At 47.1% G+C, this 22,121-nt stretch overlaps 1 protein-coding gene across 1 annotated transcript in view; it reads right to left on the bottom strand.

Moving 5' to 3' along the window:
* Positions 1-22,121, bottom strand: part of FBXW4 (F-box and WD repeat domain containing 4) — a 729,974-nt gene that overhangs the window by 96,693 nt on the left and 611,160 nt on the right. The window contains exon 7 of the mRNA XM_078643617.1: positions 21,638-21,778. Within this exon, the coding sequence (XP_078499743.1) occupies positions 21,638-21,778 (141 nt within the window). The remainder of the gene's footprint in view (positions 1-21,637; positions 21,779-22,121) is intronic.

Below are 22,121 nucleotides of genomic sequence, written 5' to 3'. Positions count from 1 at the left end.
GGCGATGGAACCAGGACACCAGACGTGGCGCATGGACAGACCCAGCGGGCTCCCAGGAGTTTTCTTCCGGGCCGTAGCCCTTCCAAGACAGCAGGTATTGCAATCTCCCCCGCACCCGTCTAGAATCTAACACCCTCAATACCTCGTACTCCCTATCCTGCTGAACCCACACAGGCACCGGGGGGCGACGAACAGGGGCTCTGGAGGGCTTCAAAAGGGACACATGGAACACTGGGTGTATCCGGAAATGACTAGGTAACCTCAACTTAACAGCCACAGGGTTAACGAGCTTCACCACCCGATAGGGACCAATGAATTTGGGGTTGAACACACTGTACCTCTTAAATGCAATATGTTTCGTGGACAACCATACCCGGTCCCCTTTCTTGTAATGTGGACAAGGTCTACGATGTTTATCAGCCTGTTTCTTATATTTCCCCTTGGCTTGAACAAGATTCCTGCGCGTCGCCAGAAGTATCTTACGAATGCGCAACAATCTTGCCTTGACATCTGGCAGCCTGACCTTTTCCCTCGGAAGGATCAAGGGAGTTACTCTAGGATGGTGTCCGTAGTTACTGAAAAAAGGGGCATGCCCGGTGGAGGAATGTTGTGTGCTGTTGTAAGCTAGTTCTGCCACCCATAACCAATCCACCCATGAATCTGAGTCAGCCTGAACATAGCAGCGAAGAAATTGTTTTAGTGACTGATCAAGTCTCTCCGTTTGACCATCCGTCTGGGGATGGTAACTGGTGGATAAGGACGAAGAGATATGTAACTCAGCACACCAGACCTTCCAAAAGCCTGCAGTGAATTGGGCCCCCCTGTCCGACACGATCACTTTCGGGAGTCCATGTAACCTCACTACGTGTGTTAGAAGCATATGTGCCAACTGACCCGCTGTAGGTACTTTCTCACAAGCGATGAAATGGCCCATCTTAGTGAGGTAGTCCACCACCACTAATATGGCGGTCTTCCCTTGGTCTGTAGGCAACCCGACAATGAAGTCAACAGACACACTCTCCCAAGGCATTTCCGGAGTGGGTAAAGGCTGTAACAACCCCTGGGTTTGTTGGCGATTCGTTTTCATTCGTGCACATTGTTCACACTGTGTACCCCAGAGCTTCAAATCCATGCGAATGGAGGGCCACCAAAATTGTCTTAGTGCCTTTTCCAAGGTTTTCACATATCCCATGTGTCCTGCACTTGGTATTTCGTGACACCAATGGAATACCTTACGTTGCAAGGTTTTGGTAGGCACAAGCGCTTGTTTCCCTTTCATGGCAATTCCTTGCCTCAACTTCCATTCCGGATGATGCCGTAGCCAAGTTCTCCAGACGCAGGACTGGATCCCAGATCGTAAGGATTGGAGGAAGTCACAGGTTTGTGTGACACACACGACTTGTGCTGGATCGATTATGGATCGGGTCGGAGTCAGTGTATGCAACGTCGGATGTTCTTGACGAGTTAGGGCATCAGCTTTCTTGTTGTGCACTCCAGGGCGGTAGGTCACGATGAATCGATACTCTTCGAAGAAGAGCATCCAGCGTAATTGTCTGGGCGTGAGATGTCGGGCAGCTCTTATGAATTGTAAATTGCGGTGATCCGTATAGACCGTTACTTGATGCACCGCTCCCAAGAGCCAATGCCTCCATTCCACGAAGGCGTCTCGGATAGCCAGAAGCTCCTTCTCGGCGATAGTGTAATTAATCTCCGCCGGACTGAGTTTTCGGGACATAAAGGCGATCGGGTGTAAAACACCTGTGTGTGCTTGTCTTTGCGAAAGAACCGCCCCCAGGGCCACTTCAGAGGCATCAGCTTCAACAATGAACGGCAAGTCTGGGTTTGCATGTGTGAGGATTGGAGCACTGATAAAGGCTTCTTTCAGCCCATCCAACGCTTGCTGTGCTTCTTCGCACCAAACAAACGGAACGTTCTTTCGTGTTAGACGAGTCAAGGGGGCAACCAGGGCCGAAAATCCCCCAATGAACCTTCTATAAAAGTTCGCGAATCCCAGTAGGCATTGGACATCCTTGACCGTGCATGGACGAGGCCAATCCTTGATGGCTTGGACTTTTCTCTCTGCCATGATCTGGCCAGATGGTGTAAGCATCACTCCCAAAAATTCAACGGTGTTCACGTGGAATTCACATTTCGTGATCTTACAATAGAGATGATGTTTCATCAGGGCTTCCAGCACCAGGCTCACATGACGTTGATGTTCTCTCGTTGTGTTGGAGTATACCAAAATGTCGTCTATGTAGACGACTACAAAGAGGTCCAAATACTCTCGCAACACTTCGTTCAGGAAGTATTGAAACGCGGCCGGTGCGTTACACAGCCCAAAGGGCATGACGAGATATTCAAAAAGCCCATACCGCGTCTTAAAGGCCGTTTTCCATTCATCACCCCTTCTTATGCGAACCAGGTGGTACGCCCCTCTCAGATCCAGCTTGGTGTAGATGGTGGCTGCTCGAACTTGCTCCAGTAGAACAGGAATCAGGGGTAACGGATATTGGTTCTTCACCGTGACTGTGTTGAGCGCCCTGTAGTCGATGCAACACCTTTTGTCACCGTTTGCTTTCGGAATAAAAAACAACGGGGATGAAGCTGGAGATCTCGAAGGACGGATGTACCCCAGAGCCAGGTATTTATCCAGATACGCTCTCAGGTATTCGTTCTCGGGAACAGTAAGGGCGTATATCCTGCCATTGGGTACTACCGCATCGGGAACCAGATCTATCCGGCAATCGAAGTCTCTGTGAGGCGGGAGAGCCTCTGCTTGTTCCTCGCTGAACACCTTGGCGTACGCGGCATAACATGACGGGAGTTCCACTTCTTTCTCTGCGGCTGTGGCTATATTGAACACCCTAGCCAAGGCCTGAGACGGACTCGCAGAGGATACCAAACAGTGCTCTTTGCAGTATTCCGAAGTAAAAAGGACTGTTTTCGAAGTCCACTGGACTTGGGGTTCGTGTTTCTGTAACCAGGGAAGCCCTAATATGATGCCGTATTGTGGGGCTTGGATAATGTTAAAGGAAATGGTTTCCTGATGCACACCCTTACAGATACACCTGATTTCCTTGGTATGGTATTTTATGGGGCCGGCTATCAATTCGCTACCGTCGACAGCATACACTGGTTCGGGCTGTTTCTTAGCTATAAGCGGGATACCCAGCCTCTCTGCTTCACGATAGTCCATAAAACACCCCGTGGCCCCTGAATCCACCATTGCTTTTACGTCTTGTTCTCCTGACTCCAACAACATCACCAGTGGAAGGAACACATGTGTCTTTTCTTGTTCGCAACATGCTGTGACTGAAGGGATGACAATAGGGCTTGAGGGTTCCCCTTCTTCCACTCTCAAGCGTTGTAGTTTTCCGTCTTCTTCTCGACGGTCCCCGCTGCCGTTTGTCCAGCTCTGTTTCTTCCTGTCTTCGGCTTTACCGGACACTCCCGTAGGTAGTGTCCCTTCTTTCCGCAGTACAAACATAGCCCGTTCTTCCTCCGATGTTCCTTCTCGCTAAAGGTCAATGAGGCTCGGACTGCCCCGATTTCCATGGCGTCCTGTGCTGAAGTGGGCTTCTCGCTGCCCCCTCCGCTCTTTTCGTGACTTACGATGATCGGCTCTTTCTTACGCACTTCTCCTTTGCGTTCCCGAATCCTGTGATCCAGCCGGAGAGCAAGTTCAATAAGCGCCGAACAAGTTCGGGGTTGAGGGTCTATGTGTGCCAGCACGTCTTTCATCTCATCATTGAGTCCTTGGTAGAACAACGCAGACTGCTTGACCTCCGGCCAATCCGTCTCTGCCACAAGACGACGGAAGTTGTTGAGGTAAGAAACCAAGTCCGTCGTGCCTTGTTTGAGCACCAACAACTCACGGTCTGCTGAGAAGGTTTCTGCTCTGCGATCAAATGTTTTCTTGAATTCCACCCTGAACTCGTCCCAATCATATAATAAAGGGTCGTCTCTTCTGACTACAGGAACTGCCCATTGTGCTGCCTCCCCACCCAGATAAGAAATCAAAAAGGCCACTCGGGCCTGGTTTGTGGCAAACATTTTGGGCTTACACATGAAGTGCAGAAGTATTTGCGTCATAAACACCTGCACCTTCTTGTTATCCCCATAGAACCTTTCCGGTGGTGCTAGCGGGATTTGTGTGGGCATTTCTACTACTAGGGAGGATGGTGCGGTGTTGCTAGCCCCTGCATCGAATGGATTCCCTTGAATCCGATCCATACGGGCTCTAAGTTGAGCGTTTTCGGTTCTAGAAGCAGCGACCTCTCTGTTGGAGGCCGCTAGTTCTGTCTGTACCAAGGCCAAGGCGGCCATAACATCGTCAAGTGAAGCCATTATCGATCAATGCAGCCAAGAGGAGGACCGTAATCGTGGGCCGATAATTCTGTCAGGTTCCACACGTTACTCCTCGGGGCTGCGTTGAACGTCCTTGCTCCACACCCCCGCGACCACCCCGCGGCCCGATAATAAATATCACAGACCACCGGGATGATCCCGTGAGCGCGGGGAAGGAAGGGAACAGCGGGGAGGGAGATCTGTAACGACAAACAAGAGGTTTAGAATTACACCCCTCCCTATCTTAACAGGTGTTTAACACAACTACGACTGATCCCCTAGTTCCTCATAACATTACATTAACATACCTGTAAAGGAAAATACACAGGCTTGATCTACAGGAGAGGGAGGTGAGGTCCTATCAATGGCGAGGAATGATTCTACAGAACAAAAGAATGACTTTAGACATTGTAACATTTGGCTACAAAACTCAAGCTAACCCTACACCACACCTACCACTTAATGTGTACCCTCTGTTGTATGCCATTTCTTTCCTCGTATCCAGGTACCCCCCTTTGGTCTCTCCTGTATTATAATACAAAGCAAAACACAGGTTGTCTTCAAAAGAAATGACGTTGTAATGAGTACAAGTTTCCAGGCACCTTCAAGTCCAGGTGTACCCCAGAATTCACAGTTCAATTATGTACAATATACTTCGTGCCTATGCACATCCTTATCCAAAGAAATGCAATGCTTTTTCCCGGTAAACAGAAGGGGTGTTTATGTAACCACAAAAACACTTATGCCACGCATCCAATTCACCTCATTGGATAAATTGTCAAGTTTGAAATGTTACACGATAGTAGGTTTGATCACCGTTTTCCCTGCACGAGAAAGCCGCCGCTTTTCTCTCCAAGAAACAGGGAAAACAAACACAGGTTTCAATGTCACTCGATACACACACCACTGCGCATGTATCATAAACGAGCTCACTCGCAGCCTCGCAGAGCGCGGGTCCGTGTGTCACCAGCCGGTGAACACACACTCAGAAAATTACTCACGGCCACCTCGGTTCAGAACAAAAGCCTCTCCTCAACATCACTCGTTCTCGGCAAAATTATCGGCTCTGTTCCAGCCGGGTTCCGGGTTTAAATGTCCGGTTCTGCGCGTCTGACGTCACGCGCTAGGTGCCCCATTGCCCTCTGGGGATTGTGGTTCGGCCTTGATTTGAGTGCCGTTTCCCACGCATTGCGCGGACGGCGGCCCACAAGATCGGGTTCCTGACAGCTTATGTGCCTAAAATACCTAATTAAATACAACCCCTGTCAAAGGGTTGTATTTGATTTCATAGAAAAATAAATTCATGGAATACCATTACTGAGAAACCATTTCATTTAAACTGTTTCATGGAAATCTTCAGAACAAATAGCATTTATCTTTTCGTAGAAACCAATTTCCAGGATGTCTTTTTGGTCAAAATGGACTATAGAATGCTTATTTTTTTAAGTGTAAATGCAACTGCTGCTGGTCTTACTTTAAGAAAGTTGTCTGACATATTTCAGTGCTTTACTTCAGGGGCCATTATATCCGATTTATACCTTTTACACTGTCAAAAAATTCCTTCAGATTCTTTTAATCACCGCCATCCATAAACACCAACTATCGCTGACTCCTTAAAACTCCTCAGGACACCTAAACTATACTCCTCTCAGAAGCCTTAAAGCCCTTTCTACCCCAAAAATCCATCATCCCGAACCATAAAATCACTCACTAGCCCTAACTCCATCCATTCCTGAACCCTGAAAAACCCTTTCTATGCCTAAACCCCACCCATACCATACACCTAAAAACACCTCAGTACACCCAAACGCCACCCATCACAGAACCCTAAAAAACCCTCACTGCCCTTAAACACCCACCAGCCAACCATGGCCCATTAGAACTCATCAGTCTAAACTACTCATCTTGACCATTAAAAACCCCTTTCTACATCTAAGCTCCACCCATCCCTAAATCCTTAAAACCCCTCACCACCCTAAACTCTACCCCATCCTGAACCCTAAAAACTCTTCACCATCCCAGACACTACCCATAATTGAACCTTAACTCCCACCAACCCTAAACTCCACCCATCCATGAACCATAAATTCCCTAAACACTCTTACACTATACACATCCCTGAAACTTAAAACCATCTAACACACCAAACACCACTCATTCGTGAGCCCTAAAAACCCCTCAGCACATGTACACTGCACCCATGTATAAACCCTAAAAGCCCCTTTCTAGGCCCGAACTCCAAATATTCCTGAACCCTATCACGCTATAAACATTACCCATCCCTGAACCCCAAAATCCCACAGTAGTCCTAAACTCCACCCTAGTTTAATGTAATTTTGGATTTTTCCTTAACATTATCTTTCCTTTAAAATGTTTGTATTTCCTTAAAATTGATTTTCCAATATTTGGTTTCTTCCAATGTGGTTTCTGAATTTTCGTTTACCATTAATTCACAGACATCACTTTCAAAGATCACAAAAGAGCAATTGGAGGAATCTGTGTATGAATATATGGCATCAAACAGAGATCCCTTTTATAATTGTACTGCTTGCTCCAACTGTCAAACATAATCAGGCTCAATACCTTGAAATTCCAGATAAACTATGCCAACAACCATATACATGTCTATTTCTATAATGATTCAAGCTGACACTCACAATAAGGAAAGATCTCTGTATATTTACCATGTATTTATCAACAAAAGAAACAAGGCTGCTGAGTGAGCAATAACATTACTAAAAGCCCACTTAATAGATCAAGCCTGGTCAAGATCCACATCAGAATAGATTAGAGAAAAATGCCAGGCCCGAGATTTGCCTATGTGGTGAATTATTATTTTTCTACACATCGCATGATGATCACTCTGAATAAAATATCTGACAGTAATTTCTATGGAAAGGAAGCTTTGTTGATGGAATGCATTTCCAATGGTAGTCTGATGTTCAGGATTAAAAAAAGCACTTGAGCAACCTGTAAGACATGGAAGGAGAGCCCTCCGATTTTAAGAGTGTTGAACTTCTGTATTTTACTCGAGCTGTTCCCCTCGCAATAGCTGCAGCAATTAGCTTAAGCGTTGGAACCTGAAATGACAATGCCAACTGGATAGGGTGCACATGGCTAGTAGTCATACACTGGGAGTAGTCCTACACTGGGAGCACATGGCAGTGGTTTTGTAAAAGATCAATCAGCACCTCTGTAAAGTTTGCAGAGTATCTGAAAACCTCATGTATATGCGTGCTCAATATAAAACACTGTGCCGTTTATTCAGTGTTACCCTGTATGAGGAAAGGAGAGATTCCCCTCTATAAATAATGGTGGTCTTAGATCTGCCCATCCTAGTGGTATTGCACAGTCCTGACAGTCCTGTACTTCTTACTCCTGATGCATTGCCTGCAGATTCCCATTTACAAGAAGAAGGCCAACCAGACAAAAGCTCTTGACCCCAACCAAATGACTGGAAAAGGTTTATTGGCACTTTTTCTTTCTACCTTTTTTGTAATGCACCAGATATCTCAAGCTGAGATCTGTATGCAGCAGTAGATTGCGGATGCATGATCAGAGGCCATCTAAGTGCATTAAATTGTTTCTTCCTTCAGCAGTGAGTGTGAGGGTACAATAGCTTTTTTATTCGAAACCTTTGTTCTACTCACTTACCCCTTGCCTTCCCAGAGCTCAGTGTTTTTCAAAGATGTCTAATTAGTTTAAAGAAGACTACATACACTGCACTACATACATACAACTCTGCCAGGTCTCGTAGAACATGAATTGCTTGTGTCAGACACTATACACTGATGAAGGCAGACCATCTTATTCAGGTGAGAGAAATGGGCAATCCATACTACCCTTGAGGGCTCGGGCAAAGTAAGAGGAGTGGGTAAATGTGCCTTCAAGGGATTTATTCAATTGAATGATTAGTTTATTTTAAGATACAATTTGGGAGCAAGATGGAAGATATGCTTGCTAATTGATTTCTTTCAGCTCGTCAATTCTTTTAGGCAATTTCTTGTAAACAGGTACAACTCCGTTCAAGAGCGAACAATCATATGGAGTAAATCTAAACAAGCATTGAAAATGCAATAGGTCTCGCAATAGAAGAGTTTGACATTTTTCGTTTTGCAAATGGATGAGTGGCGTTGCGTGGATGAGTGGCGTTGCGTGTGTGAGTGGCGTTGCGTGTGTGAGTGGCGTTGCGTGTGTGAGTGGCGTTGCGTGTGTGAGTGGCGTTGCGTGGCTGAGTGGCGTTGCGTGTGTGTGTGGCGTTGCGTGGCTGAGTGGCGTTGCGTGGCTGAGTGGCGTTGCGTGGCTGAGTGGCGTTGCATTGGCATAGCCAATAGGTCTCGCTTTTGGGATCTTATAAGTATTTAGCTATGCAGCACAATATCCTTGGTGCAACAACATTAACTGTTGCATGGTTAAACACTTATAAGGTCCCAAAGGCGAGACCTATTGGCTATGCTAATGCGTATTGTGTTTAACAGCCCGTGTGTATTTATCTGTGTGCTGGGGAGTGCACGAGTATGTCTGTATGACTGTCTCTGTGTGGGTGCGTGCCTGCGACTGTGTCTGTGTATGTTAGCTTGCATGCCTGAGCTCGTGTTTAAGGGTATGTGCTCACGGATGATTTGAAAGCCTGTGAAGGTACACGGCCCAGGGGTTGGCAAAGCCTGAAGCTGGGTGCTATGGAGTGCTTTTGAACTCTGAGGCGTTTGCTACTGTATGCCCAGCAAAACAACTTCCAAAATCCACCAGCCGCCACTGCCACAACCCCTGGCATTCAGCCCTTCATTAAGGAGCGAGGCTTCTTGGAGGGCAGTGTGCTGGGGTGTAAAACGCCAAAGGAATCCACAGATGGACAGAAAGTATACACTGGTACTGTTAAGGGCAGATCCAGTTAGAGACGCAAATGTAACTAGTCCTGAAAGGGAGTTGTAGTCTGAAGGATGCAGGTGCAAGTAAACTATTGTATGCCACTTGTGTACTAAGGACCAGCATATTAAAAATTAAAGTATAAAAAGTGCTTTCCTGGTCGTTGGGTGGGTGCTGTAGAGCATGTATATGCTTGTTGGCCCCCTCAGCACTTTTGATGTTCCTGTGATATTTCGCTAACCTATCTCGGAGCCTTCTCTTTTATGGCTGGTTACATTTTCATGCTTTTAACTAAAAGCGCACAAATTTTATTGGGAGTATTGTGTTTTGAATGCGACGAGGTTAAATCACAACCTAACCAAGCACTCCTTGTTCAAAGTTACAATGCTACACTGTAACCTAAACATTGTATAAAGGCAACTGCAACAAACACTGGCAAAGTCAATAGGTATCATCGTTGTGACTTATTGGCTTTGGCAATGGTTGAATACCACACTGTGCAGCATCATTGAAGCTGTGCAGCATGGCTGAAGTAAAACAAAAAACTTTTACATAGCAGTCTGCATCCTCTCTACAAAATTTTTTTTTTTTTTAGTTACTGTAGAAATTCAAATCAATAACTAAAAACAAAACACTTTTTTTAATTGGGTGTAAATGGAGAGGAAGCAACAGGAGCAGAAGTAATGGGGTGAAGCAACAGGGGGATCAGACTCAATATGGGGGCTGGTGTGGTCACTGAAGCAACATGGGCAGGGCAGACGGGCACGCAAGTAGCACAGGGAAGGCGGGGGACATGGATTCAACAAGTGGAGGGTGACACAAGGAAGCAACACACGGGAGGGCAGGGGGGCACAGAACGACAGGGGAGGGTGGAAGCAACATGGAGAAGTATACGGGCAAGTGCAACATGGAATGGGGTGGGGAGGCGCACACGGGAACAAGCAGCAGCACGAGAGGAGAGATACACAATGGAGAATGCTAAAACAAGGAAGAATGCAGGCTTTCTGCAGCGGATAGCTGGAAGGAAAGGCACATACTATAAATAACATAATACAAATAAAATCAAAATATCAAGCAATCAGTGTCTTCAGTTCCCAAGCTCACAAAAACAAGCATTGGCTGCGCGGCCGTGAAAGTGACGCAACCGCGAAAGTGAAACTGGCGTTCAGAACAAGCAGTAAATGGAATAGGGTCCTCTCTATTCACCCCCTTTGATCGGCGTCTCTATTTTCCCGTGGCAGTCATGTAAATAAACAAGTGATTGTAAATAGAGCAGAGGCTTGTTCCTGTGAAGCAGCCAGCATGAGGAGCCGTTGGGTGGAACTTCAGCAGGTCGCAAATTCCATGACTAGGCTGCGATGCCCAGATTGGGTGAAAGGGCTACCGCGTTCTGTTCTCGAGGCTTCTCATAACAAAAGACCATGCAGTGCCCCAAGCTGCACATCCGAGATTGTGAGTTTAATTAAATTGCCAATCCCTGCATGTTGGTTTTACTGTGTTGTGTACTGCTATTTGCAGACGTCCCTTACAGTCAAGTGATTACAAGTAGAGCAAGGGGGGGATTTTACATGAAGCAGCCTGCTGGAAGAGCCGGTGAGGCGGGCTTCGGTGGGACGCAAATTCCACAATAGGGTGCAAAGGCCAGACCGGGAGGAGTTGCCATCGCACGCTGTTCTTGAGGCTTCCCATGCCAGAGTCCTTGAATGCTGAAAAGAAACTGTGGGGCTCGTTGCTGAGCTAATAAAAAGGTGCGCAATGATGAGCAATGAAAACGAGCCCTGCAACAAAATTTCCAGCCCTATTTTCACTTGCGCTCAAAATGATGTGAAAGAGCAGCAGGGGAGAGGGCGTGAAAGAGCAGCAGGGGAGGGGGCGTGAAAGAGCAGCAGGGGAGGGGGTGGAGAGGAGGCTCTGAGGGAGAGTGACGACTAAAGGCCGAGAAAGAAATGCACAAGGCGGGCAGGGGAGGGGGCGGAGCGGGGAGAGCGGCATGTGGGTGTTAAGAAGCCGGGCCTTTGAAGTGAAGCTAAGCTTCACTTCAAAAGGTGTCGGAGGAATGCGGCTGACGGTGATTGCGGCTGTGCACGCGCTTTTAAGCTCAATGCACATGCGCATTGAGCTTAAAAGTCACGGGCACTGCAAGGAATCGCCACGATTCCTTGCTGCTTAGTTAAAAGTTGTTTACGCCGCAATAGGCTCGCAAGCTCGATGCGCATGCGCATCGACAGGCGAGACCTAAAAAGGTGTACAGAACAGACAAAAACGGGTGTATATATGAAAGTATTACATTTTATATTAGAATTTTTCAGGGTACTTGTATACAATACATGCAATGAAACAAGAAGGTAATTATTATGCACTTGAAAACCTTCACTGTAACAATTGCGACACTTTTTCTTAAAATAAACCACAAATCAATATCAAAGAAAAAAGTGTATAAGTCGACATTTGGGTTGCCCATTTCTCTCACCTTTATGAAATTAAGCACCAAGGAATAAGACCTAAGCCTACATACCTTTTTGCATGGGCTCAGGGAACATTACCTTGCATCAAGCTTGTAGGCTCAGCTCATGCCACTTGGTGTCATGGAACAAGGTCATGACTTGTGTGCAGTAGCATTATGTGTAATTTTCACATGGCAAGGGTTTTACCATGCCCTGTCAGTAAAAGGCGTGGTCACAAGTTATATTAGTTTGGTTTCTTTTAGAGTCCTTCAAGCTGCCCTACTATCCTCTCAAAGCACACAACCATGCATGCACCATGAAGAGTGGTTCTGTATACAGGGCAAGATGTACACCCAACTCGAGGGTAGTGTGCGGAGGATTAATGTGCATTTATGTGACACATACAATTTCAAAATGTATATCATTACCAGGCCCCTGAAATCCATTGAAAATAACGTTAGTCCATGTGGAGATATGGTTGGCCTGGAAGACGTCAAATTGACATCTCTTTGTAAAAACCTTTGGAATTAAAATACTTCATTCGAAGTGATACAAATGTTACTCCCAAAATCCTGCTAACTCTTGAAATTGTACAGTTAAGGTAGACTCCCAGCCTTAATTCCCACCCCTCTGCACTGCTCATAACCTCAAAAGGTGTTGCAAATGTCTTCACAAATAAAATCCTTGAGGACCTTACATCACCAATTAAAAGCTATTTTAAAAAGTACTATTTCTCTGATGTATGGCTAACCCGAGAGCAAGTAAAACAAACAACGGTGCTACATGTGCAGAAAGAAACCCTCGTGCACGTCATAAAATAAAAAACAATGCCATGCTGGGCAAAAACATGGTGGCCTGCTAAGGATTAATTTCTGCAGAAAGGGCATTCGTACTACTAGTAGCGTACTTAGGCAAACAGATTCTCTGCCAGACAAGCATGGATTTATAAATATACATAGCTATGCACCCTGGGGGTGGGGAGAATGGGAGGTGATAGCCCCTGCAAACGGAGCTGTGGTTAAATAACAAGGTTTTAAATCTCACATACAGACCCATTTTTAGCTGTCTATTTGCAAAAACCTTTTGCATGGTAAGCCAAAACGTTACGGTGGGCTCGGGGCCTGCCCAATGCTTACCAGTGTTTTAAAAAAATAAAAAATAAAGAGTTTTATATAGCGCAAACTAGTCCCGAGGAGATCAGGTATTAGAGCTCTTTACATAAGCACCAGTTTTGTTACAGATTGATACATGATTTTGTTAGGCACGGGTAGATGAAGTGATTTGCTCAGAATCACAGGAAGTTGAGCGCCGTTGTCGAGACTCAAACCCAGTTCCTCAGCTTTGAGGTCGACCGCTCTAGCCGTAAGGCTACATCCTCTCCCCGGGTAGTTTTTTTTCCCACTCATTTTGAGTACTTCTTATTCAATGGCTTTCCTTCTGTCCCTCCCCTGTAACATAGCTTCTTTATCATGCATTTGATTGGATAGCTTATAGGTCTAAAATGCTCACATTTAGGCAACAACTTTTTCTTTTGCTATTGACATTCCAAGTGAGTGCATGTGTTTTGACCCTCAGTTCTCTCAAATACCTGGCGTACGCACTACACGTTGCAACTTATGCTTACAACCGTTTTCATTCCTACCCAACCCTGGCTATTTTTTTTTTTTTATTCCCCACCCCCTCAAGCTTTGCAACCACTCCCCTTTGCTAACCCCAAATTGCTTCACCCACCCACTCCAGCGTTGCTCCACTACCCCTCTAGGTCATTAAAGTACTGTTTACAGTATTTTTGGAGGGCATCTTAGCAGCAGTTTGCTGTTGGGCTGCTCCGTTTTCATGCAAAAAAATAATTTTTTCAATTCACCATCCTGATGCTGCACAGCATTGCCCAAAAAAGCACTGGCAAAGCCAAACAGTTAAAAAGGCAAGACATATTTGGTTTGCCAATGCTTGTTATTACATTTCCTGCTACAAATAGAATGAGTCACAGAGGATTTTGTTCCTTAATAGTATCCACACCCTTATCAAACAAATCTTTGAAAAATAAGTTTCTCTGTGTATCACGTTTTACTTCTGCCTAGCTCACGTCAGATTGTGCCAATCCTCGAAATTACATTTGCCAACTACTGATTGATTTTAAGGAATATTGTATATTTGGTTTACTTTTGACTTTTAAGAAAGAATTAATTAATCTGGGAAATGTTATTTTTAGTTTATAAAACAAAGCTAAACACTTCCAGATAATGGACAACTTTGATTCCAGAATTTACCTCCCCAACTCGTGGGCACAACGTTTAAATATTGAAATAGCCTTCGGGCCCTTAAGCACCCCTTGCTGCACATACTGTCAGAAAATAACCACAACTATACCAATATTAATTCCAACAACAAAAATAACAATTACACTACAAAAAATGACAAAAACAACAACGATAATAATTGCGATAATGATCATTATAACTATAAATACAGGGAAAGTCATGGTCATAAAACCATGCCTATAATTACATTTGCAAGTATTTATTTGTAACAAGCGTGCCACGGACTAACTATCCCTAACACAGCGAATCCCTTTCAAAATAGTAACACTAATACAATAATCACCGCAAACGATTATCTCTAACAATCAGCGAAGTAACGTTAATGCATTTAATACAACAATAAATAATTTAAAAAAAACTAATAAAACATTTAAGTTGAAACAACCTTTCTTCCTCCTTTTACATTTTTGTTTATAACATTGGGTAATCATTTAAATTCTAGTACTGAAAAGTCAGTTTCCAAAATTATCCTTTATTTTTCTAGTGCTACTCTCTGTGGGTGAATGGGCCCCCAGGGGCACTTGGCAAAGCCAATGTCCCCCTGGGGGATTTCGCGCGAGGGACGACCTCACGCGACCTGATTGGGTGGTGGGAGGGGTTTAGGGTCAAGTGAAGGGTGGGGAGGGAGGGCGACGTCACTCTGAGCGAGTGAGGTGAACTGTGGAGTCGCTTTTTGAGGCGCCCGTTTACTTCTTGTCAGAGCTGTCAGTCGCTGTTGCGAGTGATTTGTTAGATAGAATTTCAGTCAGTTGCTGAAACATGTCGTCGGAGGAGATTGCCCTGGAAGCAGTGCGAGCTTTGGTGGCGGTAGGGAGGAGCGACTTGTTGAGGCCCGGCGCTTTCGTTGACACAGCTGTGGTTAAGCGTCCACGTCGCTTGGCAGCGGAAGGCGTGTCTCGGGCGGTGGCGGCTTGTCAGTCGGCACGCAGCGACCGTCAGGAGGAGGACAGCGTCGTGAGGACGTCAGCGGCGAGGGTCAGGAGAGCGCGATCGACGAGCCGAGGAGGCCGGGGTAAGAAGCAGCCGCCCCCGCGCTCGTTGTCAGCCCCAAGTGAGTTCAGGGGGGGCCGCAGTGTCAGTGTGGCACCCCTTCGTCGTAGAGCTGGCAGGCGAGGAGGCAGCGCTGGTGTGAGTTTTGACACGCGCGTGTCTCAGGTCCAGCTGTTTGAAGGAGAGGCTGACAGGGAGTTTGAAGCGCAGAGAGCGTCGACGTCCCAGGAGCCTTGCGAGTCTGCGCCACGTCCTAGCATGAGGGCTACCTCAGGTCTACCTGTGAGGGCAGCAGGGCAGCAGGCGAGCGGAAAGAAAATTGAAATTGCGCCAGATTTAGAGGCTGCCAGGCGGAGTCCAATGTTAGTGGACTATTCCAGCGATAGCGAGGCTGAGGAGTATGAGCTTTCTGGAGTGGAGGAAGGCGAGGAGGTCGAGGGAGGCGCATCTGACGTCGATGAGCAACACCAGCTGGTTGAGTTCGAGGACTGCCAGAACATTCTTGTTCCCCGGCCTAGGGGCCCCCCGAGACAATTGGTGGAGGAGGAATTTAATGTTGATTTAACGCATGATGTTCAGTTTTTGCAGGAGGAACAGGGGTTGGGTGGGGTGCGACGGAAACAACCAGCAAGGCAGTTCAAGGGTGGGAGGTGGGGGGGCAGGGGTGACAAGGGGGAGGGCAGGCAGGTGCAAGAAGCCACTTCAATGTTTTCAAATGTCAGGCCCCCGCTTGTGTGTCCTGAGGTATGTCATAGCATGGGGTCTGCGATTTCACAAGGCCAATGGGTGTGGGTGGAACATACAGAGCTGCCTGGGTCAGGCAGGGCGGGTATTTCAGCTTCTCAGGCAGGTAAGTATGGTGTGGGTCCTCGCTCGAGCGGCGAGTACCTTTCTGGAGCTGCTGGTATGGTACCAGATGAGCAGTTCTGCTATCCACAGGCGGCGCCGCAGAGCGCGGTGTTTCGGGGGGGGGCGAGTTTGAGAGGCGGATCTGGTGCGGATTTCACATCAGCGACTGGGCGCTTTGCACGGAGGCCCGAGTCTGAGTTTCAAGGTGCTGTTACTAACTTGGCGTCTGGCAATAGGCCAGGTAGGAGTTTGGTAAGGTCGGAAGGTGAACAACACCTCGAAAATGAGTTTGGTGATTATGATAAAGAGAATGTTTATGGGACGAGAGGTGGTCTGTCTCAGGGTGGTAGAACTGGGGTGGGGAGGGGGGAAACGAGTTTAACTTCTACCAGTGTGTTACAGAGTTCTGGAGCGGATCTCTCACCGGCACACGGGATGCAAGGCGGACGTCATCGGCGTGATGGTCTGGAGGATTTTCGGCAACGGTCTGCGCAGTTACCAGCAGGTAAGACGGACTGGTGGGCTGCTTGGACACGGCCGTTGGAAGGTGTATCAGGTGGGGCGCCTGCAGAGGGTGGTCCAGTGAGGGTGGAGGTTGGGGACGGCTCAGGTTCACAGCAAAGCAAACATGTAAAGGCAGTGTCAGGGGATGGGGGGAGGCCGGGATATGAAAGCCCGGGTTCATCGGTTACTAGTTCGGAACAGAGTGAATTGCCGAAAGTGAGTGGTACGAGATTGCCTTACATGGGAGTATCAATGCCGTTGGGCATACATTTGTCAACCAGAACTAGGCAGCGTATTTGGGATCATGAATATGTAGATGTGTTTCGGCTCCTTCATAGGGAATTGCAAGCAAAGGAAGGTTCTAAGGAGGAGGAGGCTGAATTGTCCCGTCGTCCCAAAGTTCCTAAAACAATAGAAAACTGGACAGCGGCCTTTTTGATTTATGCCAGCGTATACAGTGAACGGTACCCTGAGAGGGCGGTTTCGCTTTTCAAATATTTAGATGTCATACGAAAAGCACATTTGCAGGCAGGGGGTTACGCTTGGCTGAACTACGATGAGGAGTTTAGGGCGCGAATGGGTTTATTCCACGATAAGCCATGGGGGGAGGTTGATCAGGAGTTGTGGTTGCAGTGGATGACAGGTCATTCTTCTGCCAACACGATCCACACAGCCAGTGGTTTGCCGATTCCTTACCGGCCCTTTTCTCAGCGTCCCGCCACACAAGGGGCAATTGGCGTCGGACGTGGACAGTTGCCCACAACTGGAGCATGTTGGAGCTTCAACAGAGGTTCCTGCGTGCGCCAGTATTGTAAATTTAAACATGAATGCTCCCAGTGTGGGGGCAGACATGCTGTCTTCCAATGCTTCCCTAACCAACACCCGGGAGATCATGGTAGGGGCCAGAGGGGGGGGAGAGGATCTGTGCCGCCTCTTATGCCAAAAGGCGCCTACTCCAATTAGGTTACAGGCCATGTTGAGCGCATTGGAAAAATACCCGGATTTGGAAGGAGCGGCCAAGTTATTTTGGGGGTTTAGACTCGGCTTTAGGATTGGTTATCAAGGCCCCAGAGTTTCACGTTGGGCTGATAATTTGAAGTCAGCTAAGGAGTTGCCGTCGGTGGTGGAGGTGAAGTTAATGAAAGAAGTGGAATTAGGCAGAGTAGTTGGCCCTTTCAAATTTTGTCCCTTACCAAACCTAATTGTGTCACCACTTGGTGTTATCCCGAAGAAGGCAAAGGGTGAGTTCCGCCTGATACATCATCTGTCTTGGCCGGAGGGGCTGTCAGTTAACGATTTCATTTCCACTTCCGATTCAGCAGTGGCATATGCGTCAGTGGATGACGCGTTGGCATTGGTGCGCAAGGCAGGGGTAGGAGCTGACCTCGCAAAATGTGACATACAGGCCGCTTTTCGCCTTTTGCCTATTCATCCAGCTGATTTTAGTTTGCTGGGTATGTACTTTGCAGGAGAATATTACGTGGACCGGGTGTTACCCATGGGCTGTGCTATCTCTTGCTCCTTGTTTGAAACATTTAGTACATTTTTGGAATGGTGTGTAGTCCAGCGCTCAGATCACGCAGCTGTATGCCATTACCTGGATGATTTTTTGTTTGTGGGCAAAGCGGAGACGGGGCAATGTACTAAAGTCTTGGCTTGTTTCCAGGACTTGGCTAAAGAGTTTGGTGTGCCTTTGGCGGAGGACAAAACGGAAGGCCCAACGCCTCGGTTGACCTTCCTGGGCATAGAAATAGACACAATGGAGATGGTGGCCCGTTTGCCCAGAACAAAAGTACAAGAGATCAGGTCTTTTTTGCATGAAATACTGGGAGCTAAAAAAGTGCAGCTGAGGCAAGTCCAGAAGCTTCTGGGCTATTTGAATTTTGCTTGTCGAGTTGTCAGGGCAGGCAGGACATTTTGCAGGCGGCTGGGCTTTGCGTTGGCTGGGGCATACTTGCCGCATCACCACATACGTTTGACAGCAAAAATCAAGGAGGATTTGAGCATTTGGCTACGATTTTTGGACGATTTCAATGGCGTGTCCATCAATTTTGTGTCTGAGGACACAGTCTGGCCAGTGCAGATATTCTCGGACGCGGCTGGGGCCTTAGGTTTCGGCGTGTTCTGGGACGGAAGGTGGTGTGCAGAGCAGTGGCCGGCACAGTGGTTGCAGCAAGGCCGCAGCATTGCCTTTTTAGAATTCTTTCCCTTGTTGGTGGCGCTGCAGATTTGGGGCGAAGAGTTCAGAGACCGCTGCGTGTTGTTTCACATCGACAACATGGCGGTGGTTTTTCTGGTGAACGGGCAGCGGGCAAAGGATTTAAAGGTGTTGCAATTGTTACGGGCCTTCATGTTGCGTGTTCTGCAGCTGAATATTGTGTTTAAAGCCCAACACATCCCTGGTGTCAACAATTCAATTGCCGACGCTTTGTCTCGTTGCCAGTGGCAGAGGTTTCGGGAGTTGGCGCCTGGAGCGGACCAATGCAGAACACCGATTCCGCCGAACATGTGGGACCTGGGGAATTGAGGATGGCAGAGTTTGCGGAGCAGTCCTTATCAGAAGCCACGCGTCGCAGCTATCAGCTAGCATGGTCTGGTTTTTTGATTTACACCGCACAGCACGGCAGGGATGGCTCGGCGGTGCGGGATGAAAAGTTTATGTGGTGTTTTGTTCTGAGTTTAATAGATAAAGGTTTGTCGCCTTCCACCATTTCTGGCAAGTTAGCGGGCATTTCATTTTATAGTCAGCTAGAATTGGGGTGTGAGGTGCAGAAAGGTTTTCGTTTACAGAAAATGCTGAAGGGTTTTGGGAGGTCCTTTGGGCAGGCAAAGAAGTTGAGGGCCCCCATTACGTTCAATTTGTTACATAAATTGTTGGGGGGTTGCCCTCCTGTTGTTATGATGAGTGGGAATGGTTTCGGTTCAAGTTATGCATGATATGGTTGTTTTTCGGTGCATTTAGGATATCAGAATTATTGGGGTTACGTAATCAAGAAGGGATCCGGTCATCTGATATTGCTCTGTTGGGTAGTGGTGTGTTGCAAATCACATTGAGAAGGTCAAAGACAGACCAGGCAGGAAGAGGGATGTTGGTGCGACTGGGCAGGAGTGGGGTGGAGGGTTGCTGTCCTGTTGGGGAGTGGGAGGCATTTATGGCTTCAGGAGTGTTTCGAGAGGGTGGGATATTCTGCCATAAGAACAAAACACAGTTAACTTGTTTTCAGTTTCTAGCGGTTTTACGGAAGGCATTGACTTTCGTGGGTGAAAATTCGCACTGTTTTGGGACGCATTCGTTCCGAATAGGTGCGGCTACAGAAGCGGCAAGGTTGGGTTGGGGGGCAGAAGATTTGCAGCGAATTGGTAGATGGAAATCGAATTGTTGTTTTAAATATGTCCGGTTGTAAAAAAAAAAAAAAAAAGAGTTACTCGTTGTGGAAGTCAGTTAGTTAATGTTACTTTTTCCATCACAGGTCGAGTGGCGGATTTTCCTCGAAAAAAGAGGACATGGATTGTCGGCCATTCTATAGTAAAGTGGGCTGCGAACTTTGCCGAACAGCAGCTGTGTGGGAGAGGGCTGGGACTATATGGCAACGATCATGAGGTGATTTGGAAGGGCTTAGGGGGAATGAAATGGGGGGAGTTGTTTTCAGTACTGAACAAAATGGCTGCAGTGTGGGGCATTCCAGATCTGTTGATCCTACATTTGGGGGAAAATGACTTGGTGGAGTGTTCAGGTCTTGCTTTAATCAAGCAGATGAAGCTGGATTTGGCTGTGATTAAGGACAGATGGCAAGGGGCCAGGCTTGTGTGGACAGAATTTATGTACAGGAGCCAGTGGAGGGGTGCCAGGGTTCATGCCGCGGTTGAGAGGGCCCGCAAGAAAGTTAACAAAGCATTGAAGACATACTGTGTGGCAATGGGAATTACGGTCATTGCCCATGAGCATTTTAATGGTGAAATGATGCACTTGTTAAGGGAAGACGGGGTTCATCTATCACAAATGGGGCAGTCATACTACTTGATGGAGCTCAGAGATACGTTGGCCAACCTCTGGTGTGTCGATTTGTGGTGCTCCAAACCAAAGTAAGGAAGGGAAGAAGTTGGGGAAATGAGGTTTTTCCTTCTCCGTCATTAGGTATTGTCTTGAGCGGACTATGTTTTCTGCATTAGGGGAGGGTTTTCTGAGGGTGGGGCAGGAAAACTCAAGGGTTTTCCTGGGTGGCGTGTGTGATGGGGATTGGATAATCTAGAGCGGATTCATCCTTTCTCTAAGGGGGAGGGCTTGGGAGGGTAGGTGGGGGAAGAGATGGAAAAAGAAGAAGGAAAACTCAAGGATGGTATCAAAACAAGTTATGTTATCGGAAAAGAAAGAATTGGAAAAAGGAAATGGTTATATGAAAGGTTTGGAGAAATAAATAAAGATAAAGTTTGTTGGAAAAGTTATGTTGCGGGTCTGTCTTTGGCTGTCCTGGTAATAAAGGTGACCTTTTATACTATATTCAGAGTTGTGTGAGAGTCCTTATTTGCGCGATGGGCCCCCAGGGGCACTTGGCAAAGCCAATGTCCCCCTGGGGGATTTCGCGCGAGGGACGACCTCACGCGACCTGATTGGGTGGTGGGAGGGGTTTAGGGTCAAGTGAAGGGTGGGGAGGGAGGGCGACGTCACTCTGAGCGAGTGAGGTGAACTGTGGAGTCGCTTTTTGACCCACCCACCCGCCCGGATTTCAACAAATCAAGGGTTGGTGTTTTTGTTGTGTCTGTGGTGTCTTTACGTTGTTAAATAAAAATAAAAAAAAAAAAAAAAAAAGGCTGCAAAGAAAGTTTTCGCAGCTTGATCATAAAGTCGTGCAGGCATGCCTACCTATTGAGTTAGGTCAATGTGTCAGGATGTCACCTCAGGACAACTCAGGCAGACTCTTTTGTTGTCTCGTCGGCGTGTGTGATGGGGATTGGATAATCTAGAGCGGATTCATCCTTTCTCTAAGGGGGAGGGCTTGGGAGGGTAGGTGGGGGAAGAGATGGAAAAAGAAGAAGGAAAACTCAAGGATGGTATCAAAACAAGTTATGTTATCGGAAAAGAAAGAATTGGAAAAAGGAAATGGTTATATGAAAGGTTTGGAGAAATAAATAAAGATAAAGTTTGTTGGAAAAGTTATGTTGCGGGTCTGTCTTTGGCTGTCCTGGTAATAAAGGTGACCTTTTATACTATATTCAGAGTTGTGTGAGAGTCCTTATTTGCGCGAATATGTATTTCAGCGGTGAGCGCGTGAGCTGAGGCATGGACGAACGTGGGATTCATATGCAGATACATACCTCGTGCTTGAGCGCAGGTCCCAGTACCGGATGAACGTGTCATAACCACACGAGAGTACGGTGAACGGGGTTTCATACGAGACATCCAGGACCCCGGCCCCGTGGCGGAAGTCTGTGCCCAGACAGCTCATCAGCTGCCCACTAGAAGACAAGACAAGATACGGGAGAAAGGTCACTGGCCATACAGACGGCAGAGTGCACTCCACATATGTCGATAGCACAGGTCTCACGCAAATAAAATGGTTTTAGTTGGGGGAAAAACGAATAAACAGCAGGCAGGCAAAACACTGATACGTGGCAATATGACGACAATAGCAAGCTTTATCGCGGGGAAGCGACACCATTCAATGAACATGACAGGTAACCCCCTCCCCCACACTAGTATACTGGTCAAATGCAGGAACTTGTGACCTTGTCGTCCACACACCTACGATGCGTTTCGTGGAGGAAGTTATTCCTATCCAGGATCTACACAACTGACACA

The sequence above is a fragment of the Lissotriton helveticus genome, chromosome 5_1 (genome assembly GCF_964261635.1).
Source record: "Lissotriton helveticus chromosome 5_1, aLisHel1.1, whole genome shotgun sequence".
In the NCBI taxonomy this organism is placed as follows: domain Eukaryota; kingdom Metazoa; phylum Chordata; class Amphibia; order Caudata; family Salamandridae; genus Lissotriton; species Lissotriton helveticus.
The sequence above is the reverse complement of the archived record's forward strand: the minus strand, read 5'-3'. Positions and strand labels throughout refer to the sequence as shown.